Source organism: Ischnura elegans, chromosome 13 (assembly GCF_921293095.1).
Source record: "Ischnura elegans chromosome 13, ioIscEleg1.1, whole genome shotgun sequence".
Classification (NCBI taxonomy): domain Eukaryota; kingdom Metazoa; phylum Arthropoda; class Insecta; order Odonata; family Coenagrionidae; genus Ischnura; species Ischnura elegans.
Window position 1 is genome coordinate 16,123,406 of NC_060258.1, and position 22,052 is coordinate 16,145,457.

The 22,052-nt window shown below is 39.1% G+C and overlaps 1 protein-coding gene across 3 annotated transcripts in view; it reads right to left on the reverse strand.

The window, feature by feature from the left end:
• LOC124170114 (oocyte zinc finger protein XlCOF6-like) overlaps positions 1 to 22,052 on the reverse strand; it is a 43,930-nt gene that overhangs the window by 12,624 nt on the left and 9,254 nt on the right. For 2 of the 3 annotated variants that reach the window (XM_046548798.1, XM_046548795.1), the window contains 4 exons: positions 17,480 to 17,566; positions 15,535 to 15,678; positions 8,867 to 8,963; positions 4,008 to 4,229 (listed from right to left, as the gene is read on the reverse strand). In XM_046548798.1, coding sequence (XP_046404754.1) covers positions 4,008 to 4,229; positions 8,867 to 8,963; positions 15,535 to 15,678; positions 17,480 to 17,566 — 550 coding nt within the window. The remainder of the gene's footprint in view (positions 1 to 4,007; positions 4,230 to 8,866; positions 8,964 to 15,534; positions 15,679 to 17,479; positions 17,567 to 22,052) is intronic. The other variant, XM_046548797.1, reaches the window with a different exon arrangement.

A 22,052-nucleotide genomic window follows, 5' to 3' on the forward strand; every position in this document is an offset into this window, starting at 1 on the left:
ATCGAAGCATAATATCCCATAAGAAACAATGTAAAAAGTGAATATCGGCTCCTAGAACGCACAATTCCTACGCGAAAAAAATGGTAGCCTTTCATATCTGGGGCATTTTTTACGGTGGGAATGCCGAACTATTGCATAAATACGAGTTCCTGTCTTCATCGATGGCAATAGCAGCGGTGACGTAAATCCTTCTCCATTTTTGTATCTTCCCGCATTTGCTTTTTGGCTTCGCTATGGTGGTCGCCCGGGCGAGCGTCGCCTGGGCATCATCATCGCTGAAACATCGTCGCAGTTAAAGGAACCAAAATTATTTTGAGCTCGGCGAAAAAAGTGACGACAAAAACTCAGAGTTCTACTCGGAAAAATTCCTTGAAATCACTTTTTAGGTTCCTAAAAACCATTATGTCAAGTAAAATCTTGCGTACCTACCTAAGAATTTATTCTGCAGAAATTTTTGCTAAAACCGTAATCGCAATTAAGAATAAGCACACCGTTTTACACTTTATTTAGACTGACTGTATTACCACACACAAAACGAACAACCTGCAATGCCCGCCGCTTCGCCTTTTTTTTCGCGCGAAATTTAAAAGACTTGACGTTATCGCGAAGCGAAGGTGCGATACACGAGTGACGGTATCAAAATTTTCGTGACGTTATCGCGAAGTAACGTTAAACGGGGTGACATAGAACGAGGACTTACTGTATGTAGCTATGAAGAGATTAGTGGATAGGAGAGAGAAATGGAGAGCTGCGTCAAGCCAATCTAAGGATTGTTGACTAATGATGATGATGATAATAACATATTGTTTGTTGTAGGTAAATTATGAACACTGCAAGACATATTAGTGAAAGTTTGGATTATCCGTGATTTTCCGATTATCCGTCTCTCCCCACCATTAGCCCGGATAATCCAGAGTTTACTGTAGTTTTATCTGCACAGTAAAACCTCTTTACAACGTAATGGAAGGACCAAAGTTTGGGCAACTTGATGTATGGAGGTTCACTATAGAGAGGTTTTAGTTATAGGCACCATTTTTTCATATCCTTTGAATATGAATATATGAAAGGCACTACTGTCTTTGAAACCATTATATTTATGTGATTAAACACACATGCATGCATCAGTGAACGTATGCATACATATATATTGTGACGGGTGGTCACGATATTTTTTTCTTTTCGTCCCATGTCAGCGCGCCTCACGCGGCTACGATCTTCCCCGTGGAAGATTACGTGGATCGGGCGAAGTGACTCTGACCTTCATGTAGTATAAGACGGTAAAATACCATGGTTTTAGTTCCCATTCAATTGTACCCATAGGATGTAAGGCGATCACGCCACTTGTGCAGTGACGTGATTGGCTAAAATTCAAAGTGAGTGACGTGTGTCAGCTTTCCGTAACGGAAAAATCGGGAATAGCGAGGTTACGTGGTAGGAGGAGAAGTGGGGATGAAGTCAGTTGGTGAACGGACACGGTACTGGTCTGTTGGTCAAGAGGGAGACAAGCCTGTCTCGAGGTACCAGCAGAGAGAGAGCACATAATTGGGAGCTGGCAGTCAATGCTCAGCTGTGAGAGGGAAGGAGACCCAAGAAAGGCAACGGCTGTGATTGCAGAGGTGTGTGACGGAGAGCGACCGGGGGAAGTGGAGCAGTTTCTGATTCCGGAGCACGGATAAAGGTGCCGGCCCAGGCGTTTGAGAAGGCGACATCTGTGCCGAAAGTGAGGCCGTCGCTGCGCTTGTGGGCCGTTTTCATCCGGAGCAGCCAAAAAGCTCCCCGAATCGCTGGCGACGGAGTCGTCGGGAACCACAGACTGCCATGCCCATAAGTATCAATCTCCAGTAATTATTCCCGTATTATCACATTCCCAAGTGCTTCAAGCAGTACCAAGAGGGTAAAGATTACCACTCTAAAGTCCGTCTACTTCATCCAAATACCGGTGATTCATGTAAAGACCAATCAAGTCACTTTCGCAAGAGTTCATGCGAGACTGCAAAAAGTCAATAACTGCACCGAGTTTTTAAATAGTTAATTGAACAGAAAAGGACTATTGATTGCACGTCTTACGCCCGTAAATAAGGGCAATTTAATGTATCATAATTTCCCGTCTTTCCAGGAGGCAGACGAGGAACATGTAATGGCTTTTCAATTCTTATTTCTTTGTGTCATCAAGGGTATTTCATCTTTTTGCTTGTGTTCATTCATCCATCATTAGTTTGTAGATTAGGCTTAGTATTGTTCAAGGGTGATTTTTCATCAGTGCGTTGATGGTTTTTCGTTGTTTTCGCCAAAGTCTCAATAATAAATGGTGATTTTTGTGCATAATGTAAAAGGTCAGTGTTCATTCGTCGGATCCTCAAACCCTTGTCCGTGCGTGAGTCAAACAACCAGTGTCCGCATTGTCATATTGTCCACCCGTATTAACAATTATTTAATCCTGGGAGTTTGGAACGTCCTTGCTTCTACCGGCAAAGCTAGTTCGTGGGCCGCGGTTTTGGGTGGCGCCCTAATAAACGATCTAAGATCGTATTCTTCTGCAATATTTTTCCCAAAATCACATTCTACCGAAACCAGATTTCGGAGTGGCGAGCTGTCGGGGAAGGAAAGAAGGAGAGGGTAACACTCGGGGGCGTGAGGGCTGAGACGGGTCGACGGGCTGGCAGGGAAACGGGCCTGTTCCGTCACAATATATTTGAATAATTAAAGAAAGCGAGTGCTATCGCTTGATTTTTACCATGATTCGAGAGAAAACGATGTGATCTCTCTCAATTCAACAGTCAATTAAAATGATTTGGACAGTTGGATGTGTTTTTTCTTATTTACTGTTAGATATGGTCTCATATTGAACAAAATGGCCACAACTACTGATTAACGTGAAAATTACAGCATAATAAGGTATATAAGAAAAAAGAGTGAAACATTTATCGCTGAAAATATCATTCCATGCACGTAATCACGGCTGCATTAATTTGTTGTCTTGGCATGATTTGTGGAGGTAGTTAGGCCGTCTCGGAGGTATCTCCTCGGTATGATAAGTGGAGGTTTTACTGTATTTGTTAACATTGTACAAGATTCAATATGTATTTTTTGTATTTGGGTGCTATTTTTGTCTCTATATGTGCTGCCCCCTTGTGGATGTATCTGTAAGCGGTGTTTGTGGCGCCTCCATGCGGTGGCATCAGTGCATTAAGTGCAGTTCAGTTTGTGGTGTAAAATCTGACGTGTGCAGTTGTTGTTTCAAGCGTTCCTTAAGATTCCCTGCAATTGGCGCAGTATTCAAAAAGTTGATTTTATATAAGAGGCATTAAATTCAACAGTATTTTGTTGGGATGGTACTGGGACCACACAAAGACGTTTCACTGTACCCAAAAACAAAAAGGAGTTCATAAGTGACATTCCAGCGTTCAGAGTGCAGTAGACTCAAAAGTTAGATACATACGTGTGGTTTTTTTGAAACCAGGCCTTACATGGAGTATTAATAATATGAGTAAAACCATGTTATCGCCGCTAAAAAGATCCCTTACTGGCTAATAAAGCTCTCATTGAGTCTGGGAAGCACTCTAAAATAACAGAATAACTGCATAAATAATAATATATTGTTTGTTTTACATAAATTAAGAACATTACAAGACATTTAAGTGAAAGATGGGGTTATCTATGTTTTCAAATTATTTGCGCTGTCTCTCCCCATCTTTAGATAATATATGTATATTATCCATGCATCTATTTGTTGCCCTACATAGTCCTAAATTTCTTAAGTCTGATGACGACCTAAACTCGCCATTGTGTGATTTGGCATCAGAAGTTCATGACAAGATAGACTCGTCATTGCAGTGCAAGGGCAGCTATAATTTTGTTATAATGAATACTTCATTATTCCGAATATTTCGTTATACTGGCGTTCGTTATAAAGACATTTCACTGTACCAAAAAAAAAAAAAAAAAAAAGGAGTTCATGAGTGACATTCCAGCGTTCTGAGTTCAGAGTGCAGTAGACTCAAAGATACCTTTTGATTTCTGGTTGGTAGGCCTCGCCACTCCAGTTTTTCTCCGACCAGTCCCCTCATCAATCCTCCCCTCCCCTCCCAACGGAGACTTCTCGCGTTTCCTCTTCGCTCCACGCTGCGCCTCTTCCTTAGATGGCAGCACTGCTTTGCCGCCTGCACCCGCATCGCCTTTAGAACGAGATCGCAACGCTATGCTGGGAGAGGGAGTGGCCGCGTAAGCGTCTGCGAACGAAAAGAAAACGGACATCACGCTCAACAATTTCATTCACACACTCAATCACAAGTATTTCACCCTGTCGCATTTACTCGACCAACTTAGAATTACAACCCATTTCAGCAATGAAAAAACTTTGGGACTTTCACCATTTGTTTAAAAAAATTACTCCAGCTATCAAGCCATTAGTACAAGTACATAAACATAGTTGCGAATTGTCTGTATGTTAACGGCGGTTTGCAACGAGTGAATCTTTTGTATTTCTTTTAATTTTTTCTTTTCTTTTATGAATGTAATGTCACGCTGAACTTGTATAAGTTGTACAATAATCTTCTCAAACATATTCTTGGATCAAACATATTGTTGCAGAAAATTGAGTTTAAAATTGTGTTAAATCAGAGTGTTATACCATTCTGTCATTTATCTTTTTAGAAAATATTTTTTGTGTGACACTATTGTCATAATAAATTGTCGCCTTAATTTCTTGTAATAATTAGTCAGTTATATATCGCAGTATGATATTTTTCCTTTCGTTAATATTGTTTTGCCGAATGGTCTGTAAGTTAATGGCGGTCTGCAATGAGTGAATCTTTTGTATTTCTTTTCATTTTTTCTTTTCTTTTATGAATGCAATGTCATGCTGAACTTGTAAAAGTTGTACAATAATTTTCTCATGGGCCACGAGGCCCACAAAATAAACGGATTTATTATTATTATTATTATTATAAATACCAATGAAAAATAAAATGCGGACAGGTTAATATGCATATACGCTTGGGTGGACGTTGACAGCAGCAGAGAAGTCAAGAGTGGAAGCAACCGGAATATGGTGATAATGAAGAATGAAGGCAATATAAGCGGTAGGTGCGAGATTAATGAATTGAGAAAATTTAAAGATAAATGTTTCAAAATGGTGAGTTTTAAGGATTTCTGAGGGATATTTTATTAATCCTTACACTATTCAATTAGTAATATCAATCCAATTGAGTAAAATGAATTCAACTTAAAAATTTCTCTGAGCTCTGGGGGAGGTTTTATCCCCCAAAATCCCCCCCCCCTTGCTGCGCCACTGACAAATGGAGCATGTTTCTCTAGGAAAGCGAGGCTTCGACGTTGACAGCAGCAGATAAGTCCAGAGTGGAAGCATTTGAAATGCGGTGCTACCGAAGAATGATGAAGATAAAATGGATTGACAGTGTAAGTAACGAGAAAGTGCTAAGAAGAGTGGGACAAAAGAGAAGCCTCCTAAAAACCTTAAGTAGAAGACCTTAGTTGGTGGCATTATGAGACATGCCTGATGAAGACATTCGTTTAAGGACAGATGAAAGGGAAGAAAGGCAAGGGACGGCCCCGAATGAGTTACGTAGGACAGGTTATTATAAAGGATACGTAAAAGAAAAGAAATATTTAGCTATTCAATAATATTCAATAGTGCATCTATTCATCGGATACTACTTACTTGAATGAATTCATAATGATACTACTTACTTGAATCGGATACTACTTACTTGAACAGAACAATGAATAGGAAAGGGAAGTTGGAAAATGTGAAGAAAGAAATGGTGAGACACAACATCAGTATTCTAGGATTAAGTGAAGTAAGATGGGAAGGAGAAGGAGAATTTGATTCAGGAGATTATAAGATTATTTATAAGGGAGGGGAATCTAAGGAAAATGGAGTCGGGTTGATATACAGAAAGAATTTGGAGAGGAATATAACTAAAGTTATGCCAGTAAGCGATAGAGTAGTGGCTATCAAGATACTGAGTGAGCCAGTAGATACATTAATTATCCAAGTGTACTTGCCAACATCAGATGCAGAAGAAGAAGAGATTGAACGGATATATGAGCAAATAGAGGAAATATATGAAGAAAATGGAAAAGGCAAAGTAAGAACTATAATGATGGGAGATTGGAACAGTGTAGTGGGGAATGGAAGAAGGACGAATGTAGTTGGAGATTATGGACTTGGAAGTAGAAATGAAAGAGGAGAAAAATTGATAAATTTTTGTGAGCGCTTGGAGTTATGGATTGCAAATACTTGGTTTAAAAATCATAAAAGAAGGTTGTACACGTGGAAAGCACCTGGAGATATTTCAAGATATCAGATAGATTTTATTATTGTCAATCAAAGGTTTAAGAATAGTGTTAAAATGGCAAAAACCTACCCAGGAGCAGATGCTGACTCTGACCACAATCTTCTAGTTACTGATATAAGAACACGATTGAAGCTTGTTAAGAAAGGGAGGTTGATAAGGAAATGGGATGTAATAAAGCTGAAAAATGAGAAGAATGAAGCATATAATAAAAATGTTGAGAAAAAATTGGAAGATGTAAGACAAAGTAATGAGGTATCAGAGGAATGGAATAACATTAGGGATGTAATATGGGAAGTCTTAGAAGAGGAAGTTGGTGTTGTACAAAAGGAAAGAAATAGGAAGGAATGGATCACTCAGAGCATGATAGATAAAATGGAGGAAAGGAGAAAGTGGAAAAATGTTCACACTGAAGAAGGAAAAGGGCAATATAGGAAACTTAACAATGAACTACGAAGATTAACTGATGAGGCAAGAGAGGAGTGGATGGAGAGAGAATGCGAAAAGATGGAAGTCCTAGAAGAACAAGGGAGATTGGAAGAAATGTATAAAACAGCTAAAAAGTTCACAAAAAGAGAGCCAAAGAAAATAAGTAAACAAGGAATGTTAAATAAATACGGAAAGATAACAACAGGTGTTGAGGAAAACAAAAACATATGGAAAGAATATGTGAAAGAACTATATGATAGTAAAGACGATCATTCTGAGATGGAGCTGGAAGAGGAATGGGATTGTGAAGAGGTGAATAGAGGACCAAACATACTGAGAAGAGAAGTGGAAAAGGCAATCAAGGATCTCAAGGAAAGGAAAGCAATGGGATGCGATAGAATACCATCAGAAGCATTAAAGAACCTAGGTAACAGTGCAATGAGTCGACTAACAAATTTAATCAATAGGATATATGATACCGGGAGCTGGCCTGATGATCTACTTAAAACTATTCTAATACCAATACCAAAGAAATGTAATGCCAAAGAATGTAAAGACTATAGGACAATTAGTCTTATATGCCATGTTACCAAAGTAATTACAAGGATTATATTAAAAAGAATCGAAGGAAGAATTAAAGAAAATATGGGAGAAGATCAATTTGGATTTAGAAAGGGTAAAGGGACTCGTGATGCAATAGGATGCTTGAGGATGATAGGAGAAAGAATGATGGAAGTGAATAGAGATTTGTACATTTGCTTTATTGATTGGGAAAAGGCATTTGATAAGGTTAATTGGAATGTGTTATTGAAAATTTTGAAAGACATTGGCATTGATTGGAAAGATAGGAGATTAATAAAGGAGATGTATTGTAGGCAGGTAGTAGTTATAAAAATTGGAGATGATGAAACAGAAGAAATTGGCATAGGAAGAGGAGTGAGGCAAGGGTGCTGCCTTTCTCCAGAGCTCTTCAATGTTTATGCAGAAAAAATGATGGAGAAAGCTTTAGAAAAAGCTAGAGGAGTTGTAATAGGAGGAGAAAGAATAAAAACAATTAAATATGCAGATGATCAGGCAGTGCTGGCAGAAAGTGAAGAAGATTTACAACAAGTGATGGATGATATAATGGATGTGGGGAGGGAATTTGGAATGAACTTAAACATAAATAAAACCAAGGTGATGAGAATCAGCAGAAAAGAAGGTTGTGTTTGTATATCCTTAGAAGGAAATATCATACAGCAAGTACAGACTTTCCAATATTTGGGAAGTCTGGTAAGATGGAATGGAAGTTGTACTGAGGAAATAAGAAGAAGGATATCAATAGGTAAAGGAGCGTATGGAAAGGTAAAAGCATTGTTAACAGCAAAAAGAATTCCAATAGAGATGAGGAAGAGGTTTATGAAATGTTTTGTGTGGAGTGTAGTGTTGTACGGATGTGAATCATGGACTGTTAAAAAGAAGGAGGAGAGATATTTAGAAAGTTTTGAAATGTGGGTATGGAGACGAATGTTGAAAGTGAAGTGGACTGACAGAGTGAAGAATGAGGAAGTTCTAAGAAGAATAGGCGAGGAAAGAAAATTAATACATATGATTCATAAGAGGAAGGCAAGTTGGTTAGGGCATATATTAAGAAGGAATTGTTTGGAACGGAGAATAATAGAAGGGAAGATAGAAGGAAAGAGAGGAAGAGGAAGAAGGAGGATGGGAATGTTGGATGATATAAGAAGAGGAAGAAAATACAAAGACCTAAAGGAGGATGCTCAGGATAGAGAAAGATGGAGAGAAGTCCAGTGGAAACCTGTCTAAGGACAGTAATCACTGATGATGATGATGACTACTTACTATACTACACAGTTCATGAGTCCACTGCCATCATTCATTGAAATTCTTTCACGGCTCATTTACGGTTGAGTGGAAACCATGAAATACGTTATATGGAAAATTTCGTTATACGGGACGGAAAATAATTTCGATATAATGAATGCCTCATTATACTGAATAATTCGTTATACTGGAGTTCGTTATAAAGACATTTCACTATACCCAAATAAAAAAAGGAGTTCATTAGTGACATTCCAGGGTTCTGAGTTCAGAGACCATCATTCTTTGGTTGTACACACCGGTGGCTGAAGCGACACTGTTTTCCCCTCCAGTTGAGTCTGCGGGCTGAGTCTCTTCATCGGAGGCATCCCGTTGCGAAGAACTTTCATCCGCTGACTGAAAACAAAACAAACAACTAAGAGAAAGAACCTTTAGGCCCGTATTCTTGGTCGACCCTGTATGGCCAACCGACCCTGGATACGTCATCAGCCCCTTACATAAACTGATCTCGCCCTGCTTAAGTCACATCAAGCCCTACATTTGGCCGTTTTCGGAACTAAATGGGCCCTACTTGATGTAGGCTACCCGAACCAGCCCTACACCCAACAAAAACATGTCGGCCAAAGTTCATCCACTGATCACTTCGGCTGAAGAATCCACGTTACAATGGATATTACAGGAGACGAGCTCACACAAACCATTTTAAAGTGTACAGTTACACAATAGGGTAGTTTCCTTCATCAAAGAAAACGAAAGGCATTGATTGCGATTCGTTACCCACCATTAGTGCATTCATAATATACAAATTATTTCATTTTAGAAATACCAGTTCAGACGAATGGCAATGGTCCATTTCTATCCTCATTTGAAAAGGGCCAGATTGGCACCCATGCGATTCCACTACACGTGACGTTACAGGGACCTAGTTTCTACACGAGAGGATAGGAGTTATACAATGTCTGAGGTTACCAATGCATGCATGAGGCACAGAGCTCAGGGAAACATGTCTTAATAATCACCGATCGATCAAGGTCACCTCAAAAGGCGGGAGGGGGAACCAGAAATGCGTCGCATGGACTTTTTCCCATCATTCCTACTTACGCGTCGCGTTTTCGTGCGCTTGCAATTTTTCACTTTTCATTTAATCGCGAAAAATAGATATCGTCATTTAAAAATCTAAAAGCGTGAAATACGTATTCCAGGAGTAATAATCTTTTGATTTAGGCAATAAAAAAATAATAGGAAACCACCCTATTGAAAGGTACTACCACATTATACCCATCCAGTGAAATAAATAATAAAATTGGCAAAAGTATAATAAGTTAAATATATTGGTATACATCACCTTGTTTCTGTGGATATATACATTAATATTTTTCACCTTTCGCACTTGGTACGCTTTTGAGAAACCAATATCGTTTACGTACAACCATAAAAAACATATGTTGACGTAGACTTTCCCGGGGTGGTGCAGCATGCGTAGCAAGGTTTCCGGGTTAACCTCCGCATCGTTTCATCTTCATGACGACAGTGGATGTTATCGCCATTTCGATAGCTTCTCTTATGAGTCGGGGAAAGTAATGCTTTTCTCTGTCGATAATTTTTGCACTTTCAAAGTCCACATTCTGTGTTGGTCCTTCCCACTTTCAACAGGGAGGACAGCTACTCGCTCTCAAACACTTGGAAGAGATACTTACCCAAACGGACCAATCAGAACGCTCCTAGCCCAAACCCAGGTCTATATAAGACGGGCAAAAACCTGCATCAATTACTTTGTACCTGAAGACACTAGCTGCAAAGCCGGTGAAACTGTTGTCTTGAAGATGAATCGACGCGGAGGTCAACCCGAAAAACTTGCTACGCATAGAAAACACAGTTTCATGACAAGATGAGTCTACTTTTGGCTTGATATGAGAGTATTTGCAGTGATAATTAATGTACCGACACGACATGGCAGACAGCACCGATTGTTTGTTTACCTTGAACCGTTGCCCTAACAATGCACCCAAAAATTATTGGACGTCTTTTTTTTAGTTTCATAGTTAGGTCTCATTACGCAACCAGAATGGAAAACTGGTGCTATGCCATCATCTACATCATTTCAGAGAACTTGACTGTTTTTAACGGGAAAAAACATCTTTAAATGCATGCCTAATATCTTTAGAGATATTTTAAACTATAAATGTTCATATAAATAAGGTTTTCTAACAAGGAGACATCGCCAAAGTGATGTTCGGGATCTGGATGCGGATGTTATTTTCTTAAACTATATAGGTAAGGTAGAAAAAGTGTCACGGCTTTCTTCCACATAGGCCCGGGTTCGAGAGATATTCGCATGTAAAGATTTTGCGCAGCCTGACGTCCCTTGAGTAAGCGCTCCCTTCTAACTACGGCCGTGGCGGTGCGGTCTAGGGCGTTAGTCACCTAACCTGGAGTTGGTATCCCGGGTTCGAGTCCCATTGTCGGCAATATTTTTTCTCTCTTCTAATTTTTGAAATCACTGTTACATTTTATCCCCATTCGTTTTATTTAGTTACTTCGCAAATTTTTCAATTTAATATCAAATTATGGATTTTAAACGAAACTCCGAATTGTGCCTTACCACGCGAATTCACGTTCTTTCCAGGTTTCCACAGTATAAATGTCGTCAGATTCATGGGGTGTCGATTAAGCCATTTTTGGCAGAATATTGATCACTTAAACAACCACTGGCTGCAAACGTTTACCAAAATTTTATGAAACGTGACAGATGCTGTGAATGCAATTGCAGCAATGAAAGTGCTATCTCTCCTAATGTCCCATATTGTTCGCAAAATTCCAGGACGGCTAAAGGGTGTGTAGTGAGTGGGAAAATTAGAGGGACCAGGTTGCCCCAGAAGTTGAGACGTGTCTGAATTTTCGAATCACTTCTTAAAGAAAACAGCACACACTCCTATACATCTACATTCACTTCGCACTGCTCAAAAATTACAAAATACAAAAGGGTAGTTTCCTTCCTCAAAGTAAACGAAAGGCATTGATTGCGATTCGTTACCCACCATTAGTGCATTCATAATATACAAATTATTTCGTTTTAGAAATACCAGTTTAGACGAATAGCAAGGGTCAAATTTTATCCTCATTTAAAAAGGGCCAGATTGGCGCCCATGCGATTCCACTCCACGTGACGTCACAGGGACCTAGTTTCTATACGAGTATACAGGAGTTATACATCGTCTGAGATTACCAATGCATGCATGAGGCGCAGAGCTCAGGGAAACATGTCTTAATAATCACCGATTAAAACTGGCTAAGGTCGGAAAGTTTTCCTCGTTTGATAAGGTGTTAATAATCCTTATTGAAGGCAAGCGCTACCAGCCAGCAGGGTACTCAGCTACCCGCTAGCAGCCTGCGTCGTATCAGCACTAAGCCTCGCGTCAAGGTCATCTCACAGGGCGGCAGCGGGAGCCAGACGGAGAGATTTCCCAGCATTCATACTTATGCGTCGCGTTTTCGCGCACTTGAAATTTTTCACTTTTCATTTAAATCGCAAAAAATAGATATCTTCATTTAAAAATCTAAAAGCGTGAAATACGTACTCCAGGAGTAATAATCTTTCGATTTAGGCAATAAAAAAATAATAGGAAACCACCCTTATAAATCAACAATTGAGACAAACATAGGGGAAAAAGAAACTCACGTTATCCTTTAAAATAAATAAATACTGGTGGTCCTTGACTTACGTACACTCGACTTTCGTACAATTCGCACTTTCGTACGTTCAAAATTGACACCTTTTACTTAACTTTCGTACGCTAAATTCGGACTTTCGGGCGTTGGTCTGTATTTTTTTTAAATTCCCGCGATGTTTATTGCGCATCCCAACATTCAATTGTTTCAAATGGCAGTATATGCGCACAATACGAACGTTTAAAATGAAGGGAATTGTTGGTAGATGACTCTAACCTGGGTGATTTATTTGGGAGAGAGACTGCCTGCTTTAGGCTCCTTCATCAAGAGAAGAAGAAAGCCTTCATTGGAGAGATTTTTCAAAAAAGTTGACTAGACATCATCAATTAGCTTTCAATAAAACTACTAAGATCTTCTTTCGAATTGTGTTTTTTCGTTTGAAGGCTGTTTAATTCCAGCATGCCTTCAGCAACGATATTGCGTAGTGCACGCAATATTGTAATGTGTAAAGTGCGTCCGGGAAGGTTGGAGGTCGAAGAGCAGGTGGGAGAAGATAATGTATAAAAAAAAAATGTATATATTATGTATGGAAATAATGTAAAGAGATTATTAATTGAAACTATGAATATGTATGTTCTTTTTGGGACTTCAATCCACTTTACTTTCATTATGTAATTAATCATTACACTTGTTTCTTTTGTTCTTCGGTATCGTCTTGCGTGTCCCAAAAGGGGGGAGCATTGAGGCCAGATAGCCACTTACGTTACGTGTGTGATGTGTGTTAATGTGTTTTCTTTGTTTTCTTTTATGTGTTTGTGGAGCATGAATGTTGAGAGGAGAGGGAGATAAATTGGAAGTTTAAAGGCATGCCGCAGGACTGCAGCGAAGAGATTGGTCCTCTCTGAGGGCAGTTTTGAAGTAGATCGCCACTTTACTTCCGCGGCTGACCACGGCGGAGTAACTTGGTCGACGGGCGGCCAGCGGTCCAACTGCGATGCCAGTTTAAAGACCCGCGCGTATGGAGAAGTGCGCGCGCGGGCCGAACAGATGACAAATTGTGTCGTCTGCTACGCGGTGTTGGGAAAAACGGCAACACTGTGGGTGCTAGGTAGTCAGCGTGGCGAAGGAAACCGTTCTCTCGGCCTGCAACCTTCCCGCTGGACGCACCTAACTTGAACTCTCCTGACTTGAGATAATTCTCAGTGATGAAGCATGGACTTCGGAGTATGTGGGTTGTATGATTGTGTGTGTGTTAGCGTAAGGTATGTGGCTGTTGGTTTCATTTTGGTTTAAGGGGAAAGATCAATTTATTGTTGTAATTTTGGGGGAACCCATATTTGGGACTATTCAGTGGACATTTGTCTCCAATTTATTTATTCATGTGTGTGAGGTTCGTCGAGTGCAGGGGTAATGGTGATGTCAGTGGATTGGAGTCGTTAGTGTGGATCAGGGAAAATCTTATTTTGTTTAATGCAATTGTCATTTTGTAGAAAACTCAAAAGGTGCAATTGTTAAATAAATGCCCAAGTTGTGGTACGATTTGTTTTATAGAAGTGATTCTCTTTTCTTTTGGTTTATTGATCCCTTGCGTGAGGTGTCCCGGACGAATCCTCGTGGTTCTCTTAGTTTTAATTAAATGATTTCTCCACTGTTAGCTAGTCCCGAGCAAATTTATGTAACGCGGTACTACCCTCGTCTTTTGGGTTCTGAGATTTAGCATTGGTAGTTGTAAGAGGGTTACATTATGGCGTTACAATATCACCCGAATTCCGTTTGGATTTTGTCTTTTATGAATAGCATGCGAGATAATGCAATGACGAATGTCACCTGCCGAATGTCGATTTTTGGTGTGAAAATTAAAAGGTATCCAGAGTGCGGGGTGGACGTAATAAGTAGAATGTCAACTCAAACGGCAAGAGAAAGTTTCACTCGATAGCCAACAGAGTTCTTGTTTTTTTTCAACTTTTATTTACAGTTTCCGCATATTTTCGAAATAAATCAGTTGATTTGAGGAATTTTATTAACATATTATTAAAATTTAGTGAATTGAAATAAAATGGAAAAAAAAGGTTTTAGTACGTATATCCCGCTATTATGGAATGCAACCCCTAATTAGTATTGAAGTCAATGGTTCGACTTTCGTACATTCAACTTTCCCACAAGTTCTCCGGAACGCATTATGTATGAAAGTCGGGGACCGCCTGTATTGCCATGAACTTAATTTATAGCAGACAAGCAACAACATGGCGGCGATCGCCACAAAACCTAAAGAGGCCTCGGAAACATGAAAATGTCAGCAAGAGCGACAAACCGACAAACCCTGAAATGGTGCGTGTTCATGAGCAACTCTCAGAGAAAAAAAATTGGAAACCATGAGATCGGGAAGCAATTTATGCATTTTTCATTCTTTTATAAACCGCTGGTCATGGCAAATCAAATTATTGCCATTACGAATCACCATCCGAGAATAGGGTGGTTTCCTATAATTTTTTTATTGCCTAAATCGAAAGATTATTACTCCTGGAGTACGTATTTCACGCTTTTAGATTTTAAAATGCCGGTATCTATTTTTCGCGATTACATGAAAAGTGGAAATTTTCAAGCGCGTGAAAACGCGACGCGTAAGTATGAATGTCGGGAAATCTCTCCGTCTGGCTCCCGCTGCCGCCCTGCGAGGTGACCTTGAAGCGAGGTGAAGCGCTGATACGATGCAGGCTGCTAGCGGGTAGCTGAGTACCCTGTTGGCTGGTAGCGCTTGGCTTAAATAAGGATTATTAATACCTTATCAAACGAGGAAAACTTTCCGACCTCAGCCAGTTTTAATAAGTGATTATTAAAACATGTTTCCCTGAGCTCTGTGCCTCATTCATGCATTGGTAACCTCAGACGATGTATAACTCCTATCTTCTCGTATAGACACTAGGTCACTGTGACATCACGTGGAGTGGAATCGCATGGGCGCCAATCTGGCCTTTTTCAAATGAGGATAAAATTTGACCCTTGCCATTCGTCTAAACCAGTACTTCAAAAACCAAATAATTTGTGTATTATGAATGCACTAATGGTGGGTAACGAATCGCAATCAATGCCTTTTGTTTCCTTTGATGAAGGAAACTACCCTATTCTTAAATTTTAATGACGGCAATGCCTCAGATAAATCAATATCCCACCTGTTAGAAGGAATAAGAATCGATGGAATCTGAATCGAGAATCGGGAATTGATTTGAAGGAATTGGACTTGGAATCGGAATCGAAAAAAAGCGGAATCGACTCATCCCTTGCCCTGATACACATTTACCTCTGGTTCACTCTCCACAGCCTCGCTGCATTCCAAATCATCAGGCGTGGATTCTTCTCCAGACGACGGTTCCTCCTCTTTGATTCCCACGTCTGCTGCATTAGGCAACAATCCCACGTCACCCTTCTCTGTCTTCACACAAAACTGAAAAAGATTCCATCCATCGCACATTAGCGGGGAGCTAAAATAATTGAGTTTACTGCAATGCAAGCTATCAAGCACACAGACCAATTCAGGTGTGCAACCAAACAAAGCAAATAAATCCACACATGATTCCGCATTTTCGTGGGAAATTTCACAAAATTCCAGGTTAATCTTGCGTGATTATGGCATTGGATAAAAAATTTTAAAACACCCAAATGTTACTTCAAAATTTTAAAATGATATTTTACTCATGTATTTACCAGGACAAGGGATTTGTTAGTTAACACATATTGTCTATGAATATTGTGTGTTTACTGCAATGAATAAGGATATTAAAACATCGAAAATTACTTCAATATTTAAAAAATAATATTATACTTATGTATTTACCACGACAATGGATTGGTTAGTTAACACATATTGCATACAAATATTATGTATTTACTGTAAGTATCATGTGTTTAAGAATTTTAAAACACCCATATTTACTTCAATACTTTTTTTAAAAATTCATATTTATGTATCTACAAGGACAAGATATAGGTTTGTTAACACACAAACTGTATATATATCTTACATGATTACTGCAATGAACAAGAATTTTAAAATACCCATATTTACTTCAAAGCTTTTCAATAATGTTATATTTAAATGCATTTACAAGCACAAGAAATAGGTTAGTTAGCACACAGCGTATTTAAAATTTAAATTCATTCATTGCAAACCAAGAAACTGCTTTGCCCCTTAGCGAAAAAACTGTTGGATTTTAACAATTACTGTTGGATTTTAACAGTTACCGTTGCATTTCAACAGTTACCGTTGGATTTTAACATTTACTGTTGGATTTTCTACAGTTACTGTTGGATTTTAACAGTTACTGTTGGATTTTTTACAGTTGCTGTTCGATTTTAACAGTTACTGTTGGATTTTCTACAATTACTTTTGTATTTTCCACTGTTACTGTTGGATTTTAACAGTTACCGTTGGATTTTAACTGTAACTGTTGGATTTTAACAGTTACTGTTGGATTTTCTACAGTTACTGTTGAATTTTAACAGTTACTGTTGGATTATTAGAGTTACTTTTGGATTTTAACAGTTACTGTTAGATTTTTAGAGTTACTGTTGGATTTTTAGAGTTACTGTTGGATTTTTAGAGTTACTGTTGGATTTTCCACTGTTACTGTTGGATTTTCTACAGTTACTGTTGGATTTTCTACAGTTACTGTTGGATTTTCTACAGTTACTGTTGGATTTTAACAGTAAGTGTTGGATTTTCCACAGTTTTTTGTTGGATTTCAACAATTACTGTTAGACTTCAGCAGTCACTGTTGGGTTTCATTAGTCACTGTTGGATTTTCTATGGTTACTGTTGAGTTTCAACAGTTACTGTTCAGTTTCAACAGTTACTGTTGGATTCAACAGTGGTCCCAAATAACTGTTGAAAATTTCAACAGTTTTTTTTAAACAGTTTTTTCACTAAGGGTAATGTTAGAAATTTAATACCTCTGAAGGTTTCCTGGTTCTAACGCTAAAATCTGGAGAAATAAACGATAAGAATTTGAGGGAAAATAGAACGAGGATCACATTAAAATTTGTAGGATTCTTGTGAGCTGCATTTTTCTCACTGCCATTTCCAGGTAAAAGGCGTGTGGCTTCTACGGGTAAATAGGATAACTCATTCCTCATACCGCAGGGATGAAAAATTCATCCACAATTCCAGATTTCCCCAGTTGCCGGACACCCTAAGTGAATCTATTTCCCGATGAATAGGGATGAACGCAACAAAAAGCACCACTCACCTCACTCGGAACGCTTTCACTCAATTTCTGCCCATCAGTCTCATCTACATCAAACAGCATCACATCATCATCAAATGGTTCCTTGATCTGAAAGTATGCACAAATAATAATAATAACATTACATACCTTGAAAGCTTATAAAAATGATTCCCTATAACTAAAGTACAGTACACACTCGATTATCCTAGTGGGCTAGTGATGGGGAGAAATGGAACGAATATTTGGAAAACACGGATAACCCAAACATACACTTACATGTCTTGTAATGGTCATAATTTATGTTAAAGAAAAAATATTATATTATTTACGCAGTTATTCTGGTATTATAGATTGATTCCCAGACTCAATGAGAGCTTTCTTCGCCAGTTCGCGAACTTTTTGGCGGCGATTACACGGTTTTACTCGTGTTATTAATGCTCCAAGTAAGGCCTGGTTTCGAAAACCACGCAACCGTGGCTGCGTGATCACGGATATAGAAAAGTAGTCAGCACGAATGCTTAAAAACAACTGCTTGACGTCAGAAACTACACTGTCAGGCACCACGCCATGTAGTTGCATCTCACACAATTTGCCCGGGTTGCAACTGCTGCGGGACGTGTATCCGTGATCACGGAGCGCGGTCGTGCACTGAGGCTTGGAAAACAGGAACACAGTGCTCCCATGAATGCAGCTAGGGTGCAATCGCTTCCGTTTTACGAAGGGGATTCTAACAGAAATAAAAAGCCTGGTGTACCCTAGTATCAATGAAGTAATGCCAATGATTTTGTGTCTTGTTTAATTTTTTTTTATAGAGATTAGTAACGAGGAAGTCCTAAGAAGAGTGGGAGAGAAGAGAAGCCTCATGAAAACCTTAACGAGAAGACGGAACAACCTTATGGGCCACATCTTGAGACATGATGGCCTGATGAAGGCAATCGTCGAAGGGCAAGTGGAAGGCAAGAACGAAAAAGGAAGACCTCAAACGAAATATACGGAATAAGTAAAGAGAGATGTGAAAGAGAAGAAATACGTAGGTGTGAAAAGATTAGCTGATAGGAGAATAGAGTGGAGAGCTGCGTCAAACCAATCCTAGGATTGTTGACCAGTGATGATGATGATGATAGAGATTGTGGAAAATATTAAGTGAGAGTGAAATAAATGCACGGATAAACTGCAACACGGATAAAGCGCAGCCGGATATTCGGGAGTGTGCTGTATTCGGCTTTAGTCTCCCAGGTCAAGAACGTCCTGCCGAATATTCTCATCGTTAGCGGCAAAAGGGTTAAACACGTTATATTCCTATTAAGCGTCGGCTCAACGGAACATTTTACCCTTATCCATTGATGTGAAATATTTGTTACACTACCAGTGACGTGCGGTCTGGGAGACCGCAATAAAACAAAAATTCGTAAAACATTGCAAAGTCATTTTTATTGCTTAGTTTACTGTTTCTTAGACTTCTCAAGACTCGTATTCGAGTAATTCGCGTAAAGTTTCAGTCATTTGCCGAGGTCCCCAAGCGTCGCAAGACCATCTTCCGCTCGTTTGTGCAGCCCAGCCCAAGAAAATGTACAAGGTGAAAGGACAGGCATCTTCAGAAGCCAAGCTGACTGCATATGCTTCACTATGCAAGTACTGAGCACCAGTATTTACTGCAATGCTTGAGAAAAAACCGTGAGTATCAATACAACTTTTGAATCTGATGACTTCAGTAATTATAATTATTATCTTAAGAATTTTTTAGCATTCCCGAATGGTCAAAATTGTTAGATAAATCTTTTACTGTACATAGTGTGTGTTTTTAATTATAATTCTTTATAAAAATACAAAGACCTATTTTGAGCTATGCTGAATAATTAACTTTAACACTTTCAATGCTGACCATGTAAAACTCAAAATCGACCCCCGGTGCGGCTGTCGTTTTTTAATGCAAAACGCATGCATGGGTGCCAAAAGAGCTGGTAAAAATAATGAAAAAATTTTCTTGGCCCTAATTTGTTAGCTATGAATTTTTTTATTTATGACGTGATATCACGTCACCCGCACAGCGGGATATTAACGTGACGCGGGTTGCATACTGTCGGCTTCTTCCCCGCGCCACCGTTTTCTTTCAATTTTTTTTCTGCGCTATGTATCCAAAAAAATACGAGGAAAATGAATGTGTAATGTTCTACTGGTATCGCCATTGGTATTTTGCCACTGCCTTAGGGAAATTTTTGGCTTAGATGAATGTATTGCAAGTTATAAGTACAAGGAGTCGCCGTGAACAGCTGTTTGATTGTGATGGTAATTCTGGGTAAGATATTTCGGCGTATTTCTTGTGCTAGTAATCCTAAGTATCGGAGTAGGGTTCTATAATATTGAATAATTTTTACATTTTCTTCTGAAGCCACTATTCTCGTCACAAATTCCTTTACTCGTTTCTTCTTTTCAGCTCCAATTCCTTTCTTCACATACGACTACCGGTAAGCATCAGATATTTAACAAAAATGGTTTTCACATACCATTATGTAGTCCCTTCACTGCAGGTGCTTGAGATGGTTGGCACTCCGCTTTCGAGATTATTTTCCGTCGGTGTATTAGGGTGTCTCTTGACGTGCACCACTCCTGCCGGCTGTTCTAAGGTTGGAGGGGGTACGGAGATGAAGCGAGGGGTGATAGTAAAATTTAGTCGGCCCGCTTGTAAGAACTAGGAATAGCTTTTGTGGGAGTGCCATCGGCACATCAAAAAAATGAGGAAGGTGTGAGGAAAGATTTTGCTGACACGTGTCCTTTTTGGGTCGTTGGGGTGGAGATTCCGGTGCCGAAATAATAATGGATGTGGAAACAGAAATAATCAACCCATAACTCCCTCATTACTATCTTCTGAACTCAAGCAAATGACATATTTATGCAATATGATGTGACCGAGTTAAAAGTTAATACATAAAAACTGGAACTAACAGTACCTATTTGCAATATCTCACAAGTAATCTTCATTTAGGCCACGTATCGCGGTTCTAACTACGAATATTCTGCGAAAATCTGAAAATGATGTAAATTTTTACAGCTATAATATTTTTTCATTTGGTGCATAATAATATCAATTCGAGTAAACCATTCAATAATACGTATTGCTAGGAGTAGATTTGCAGCATCTATGCCCCTTATTACTTACCCGATTACCGAAAGCAACGTTTTCTTCTAATTACACGAGGGAAAACTAATTCCACCGTGCTTAGAAATCTCTAGTTACTTCTTATTTATGAAGCAGCCCTAGTCTATTGAAAAAATGAATCACATGACATGAAAAAAATATTATTTTTACCCAAAAAAAATTCAATACAATCGAAATGATGACCATTTTCAAATTATATATTATATACAACTACGTACAGTCATGTATGTTTTACCAATGTAGGAAATACCTCTCTCACAAATTTTATAACAATATATTTAACCTATAATGCTATTTCCAATATATGATACAAAAATATATAATACTATTTATGCCTTCTTATGAAAGAAAGAAAAAAACTCGGTACAGAGTAGAGAAGAATCCTTGCAGCCAGTGTAGATATCTGCGGTCTCTCCTACGCCCGAGAGTGCTTGCACCGCAATAGTGCAATACTTGCACCATCGATACTTCTTTCTGCCACCTTCCTCTTGGATGAGTTCAGGGAAGTGGGATTGAGATAATGATGGTAAAATTGGCTTGGGATAAGGAATGTAGGATGGAAGAATAAAGGATCTAATGACTGAAAGACGGAATTTATAAAGGGAAATGTTTTCGGCGGGTTCACGATATGAAAAATCGTGCATAGTTTCGAGAAGGAACTATTACGGAATCAATGGAGGAGTGAAATGAATCTAAATTGACGGATATTTTTTAGAGGAAACACTCAGGCTCTGAATCGTTTTGGCCGGTGTTCGGTGAAAAATGAAGGGCTTGAAGAATGCTAAAGAATCAATCACGACTCATGAAAGCAAACCAGGTCAAACAAGATAGCAATGCTCCATTAGTCGGATATATTGGTTATAGGAATATCTACCTTGTGAAATATTAGGCCTATGAAGGTAAATCTCTTCATAGGTCATTGTGTCCAATTCCTAACCTATTCTTTCGGAGATTACTAGAAAGTATGTATGTATACGGAGGAGGGTGTCTGGGAAAAGGAGACGCAAAAACACTTGGGTCGTTGGTAGGGGGTGGAATGGTGAGAGCTGGGTTTTCTATGAAAGTGATATTTTGAGGGGTCAATGAACTACGGGTCCACCGCAAAGGACGTTGGGATGGAGAAGGACTGACGGTATTGTTAGAGGGTTCAGGAAAATAATAGGACAAAGGGGATGGGCCAGGGATTGACATAAAGGGATCGGGCGTAGAAGGAGGCAACGGAGTATCTGACTGTGAGGGTTCAACCTCCTCTCCACCCTCCTCCTCTCTAAACTTCTAGCTCAGAGTCTTCAGATAATGCCTGATCCCCATCTCTTCCAGGAGCTCCCGCTATTCCTTCTTCGTGTAAATTCGCCTAGAGAAGGCAGAGAGCTAAAAAAAGGAAGGATGGAAAAAATATCTATATTTTCGCTAAATATTATAAAAACGTAATAAACA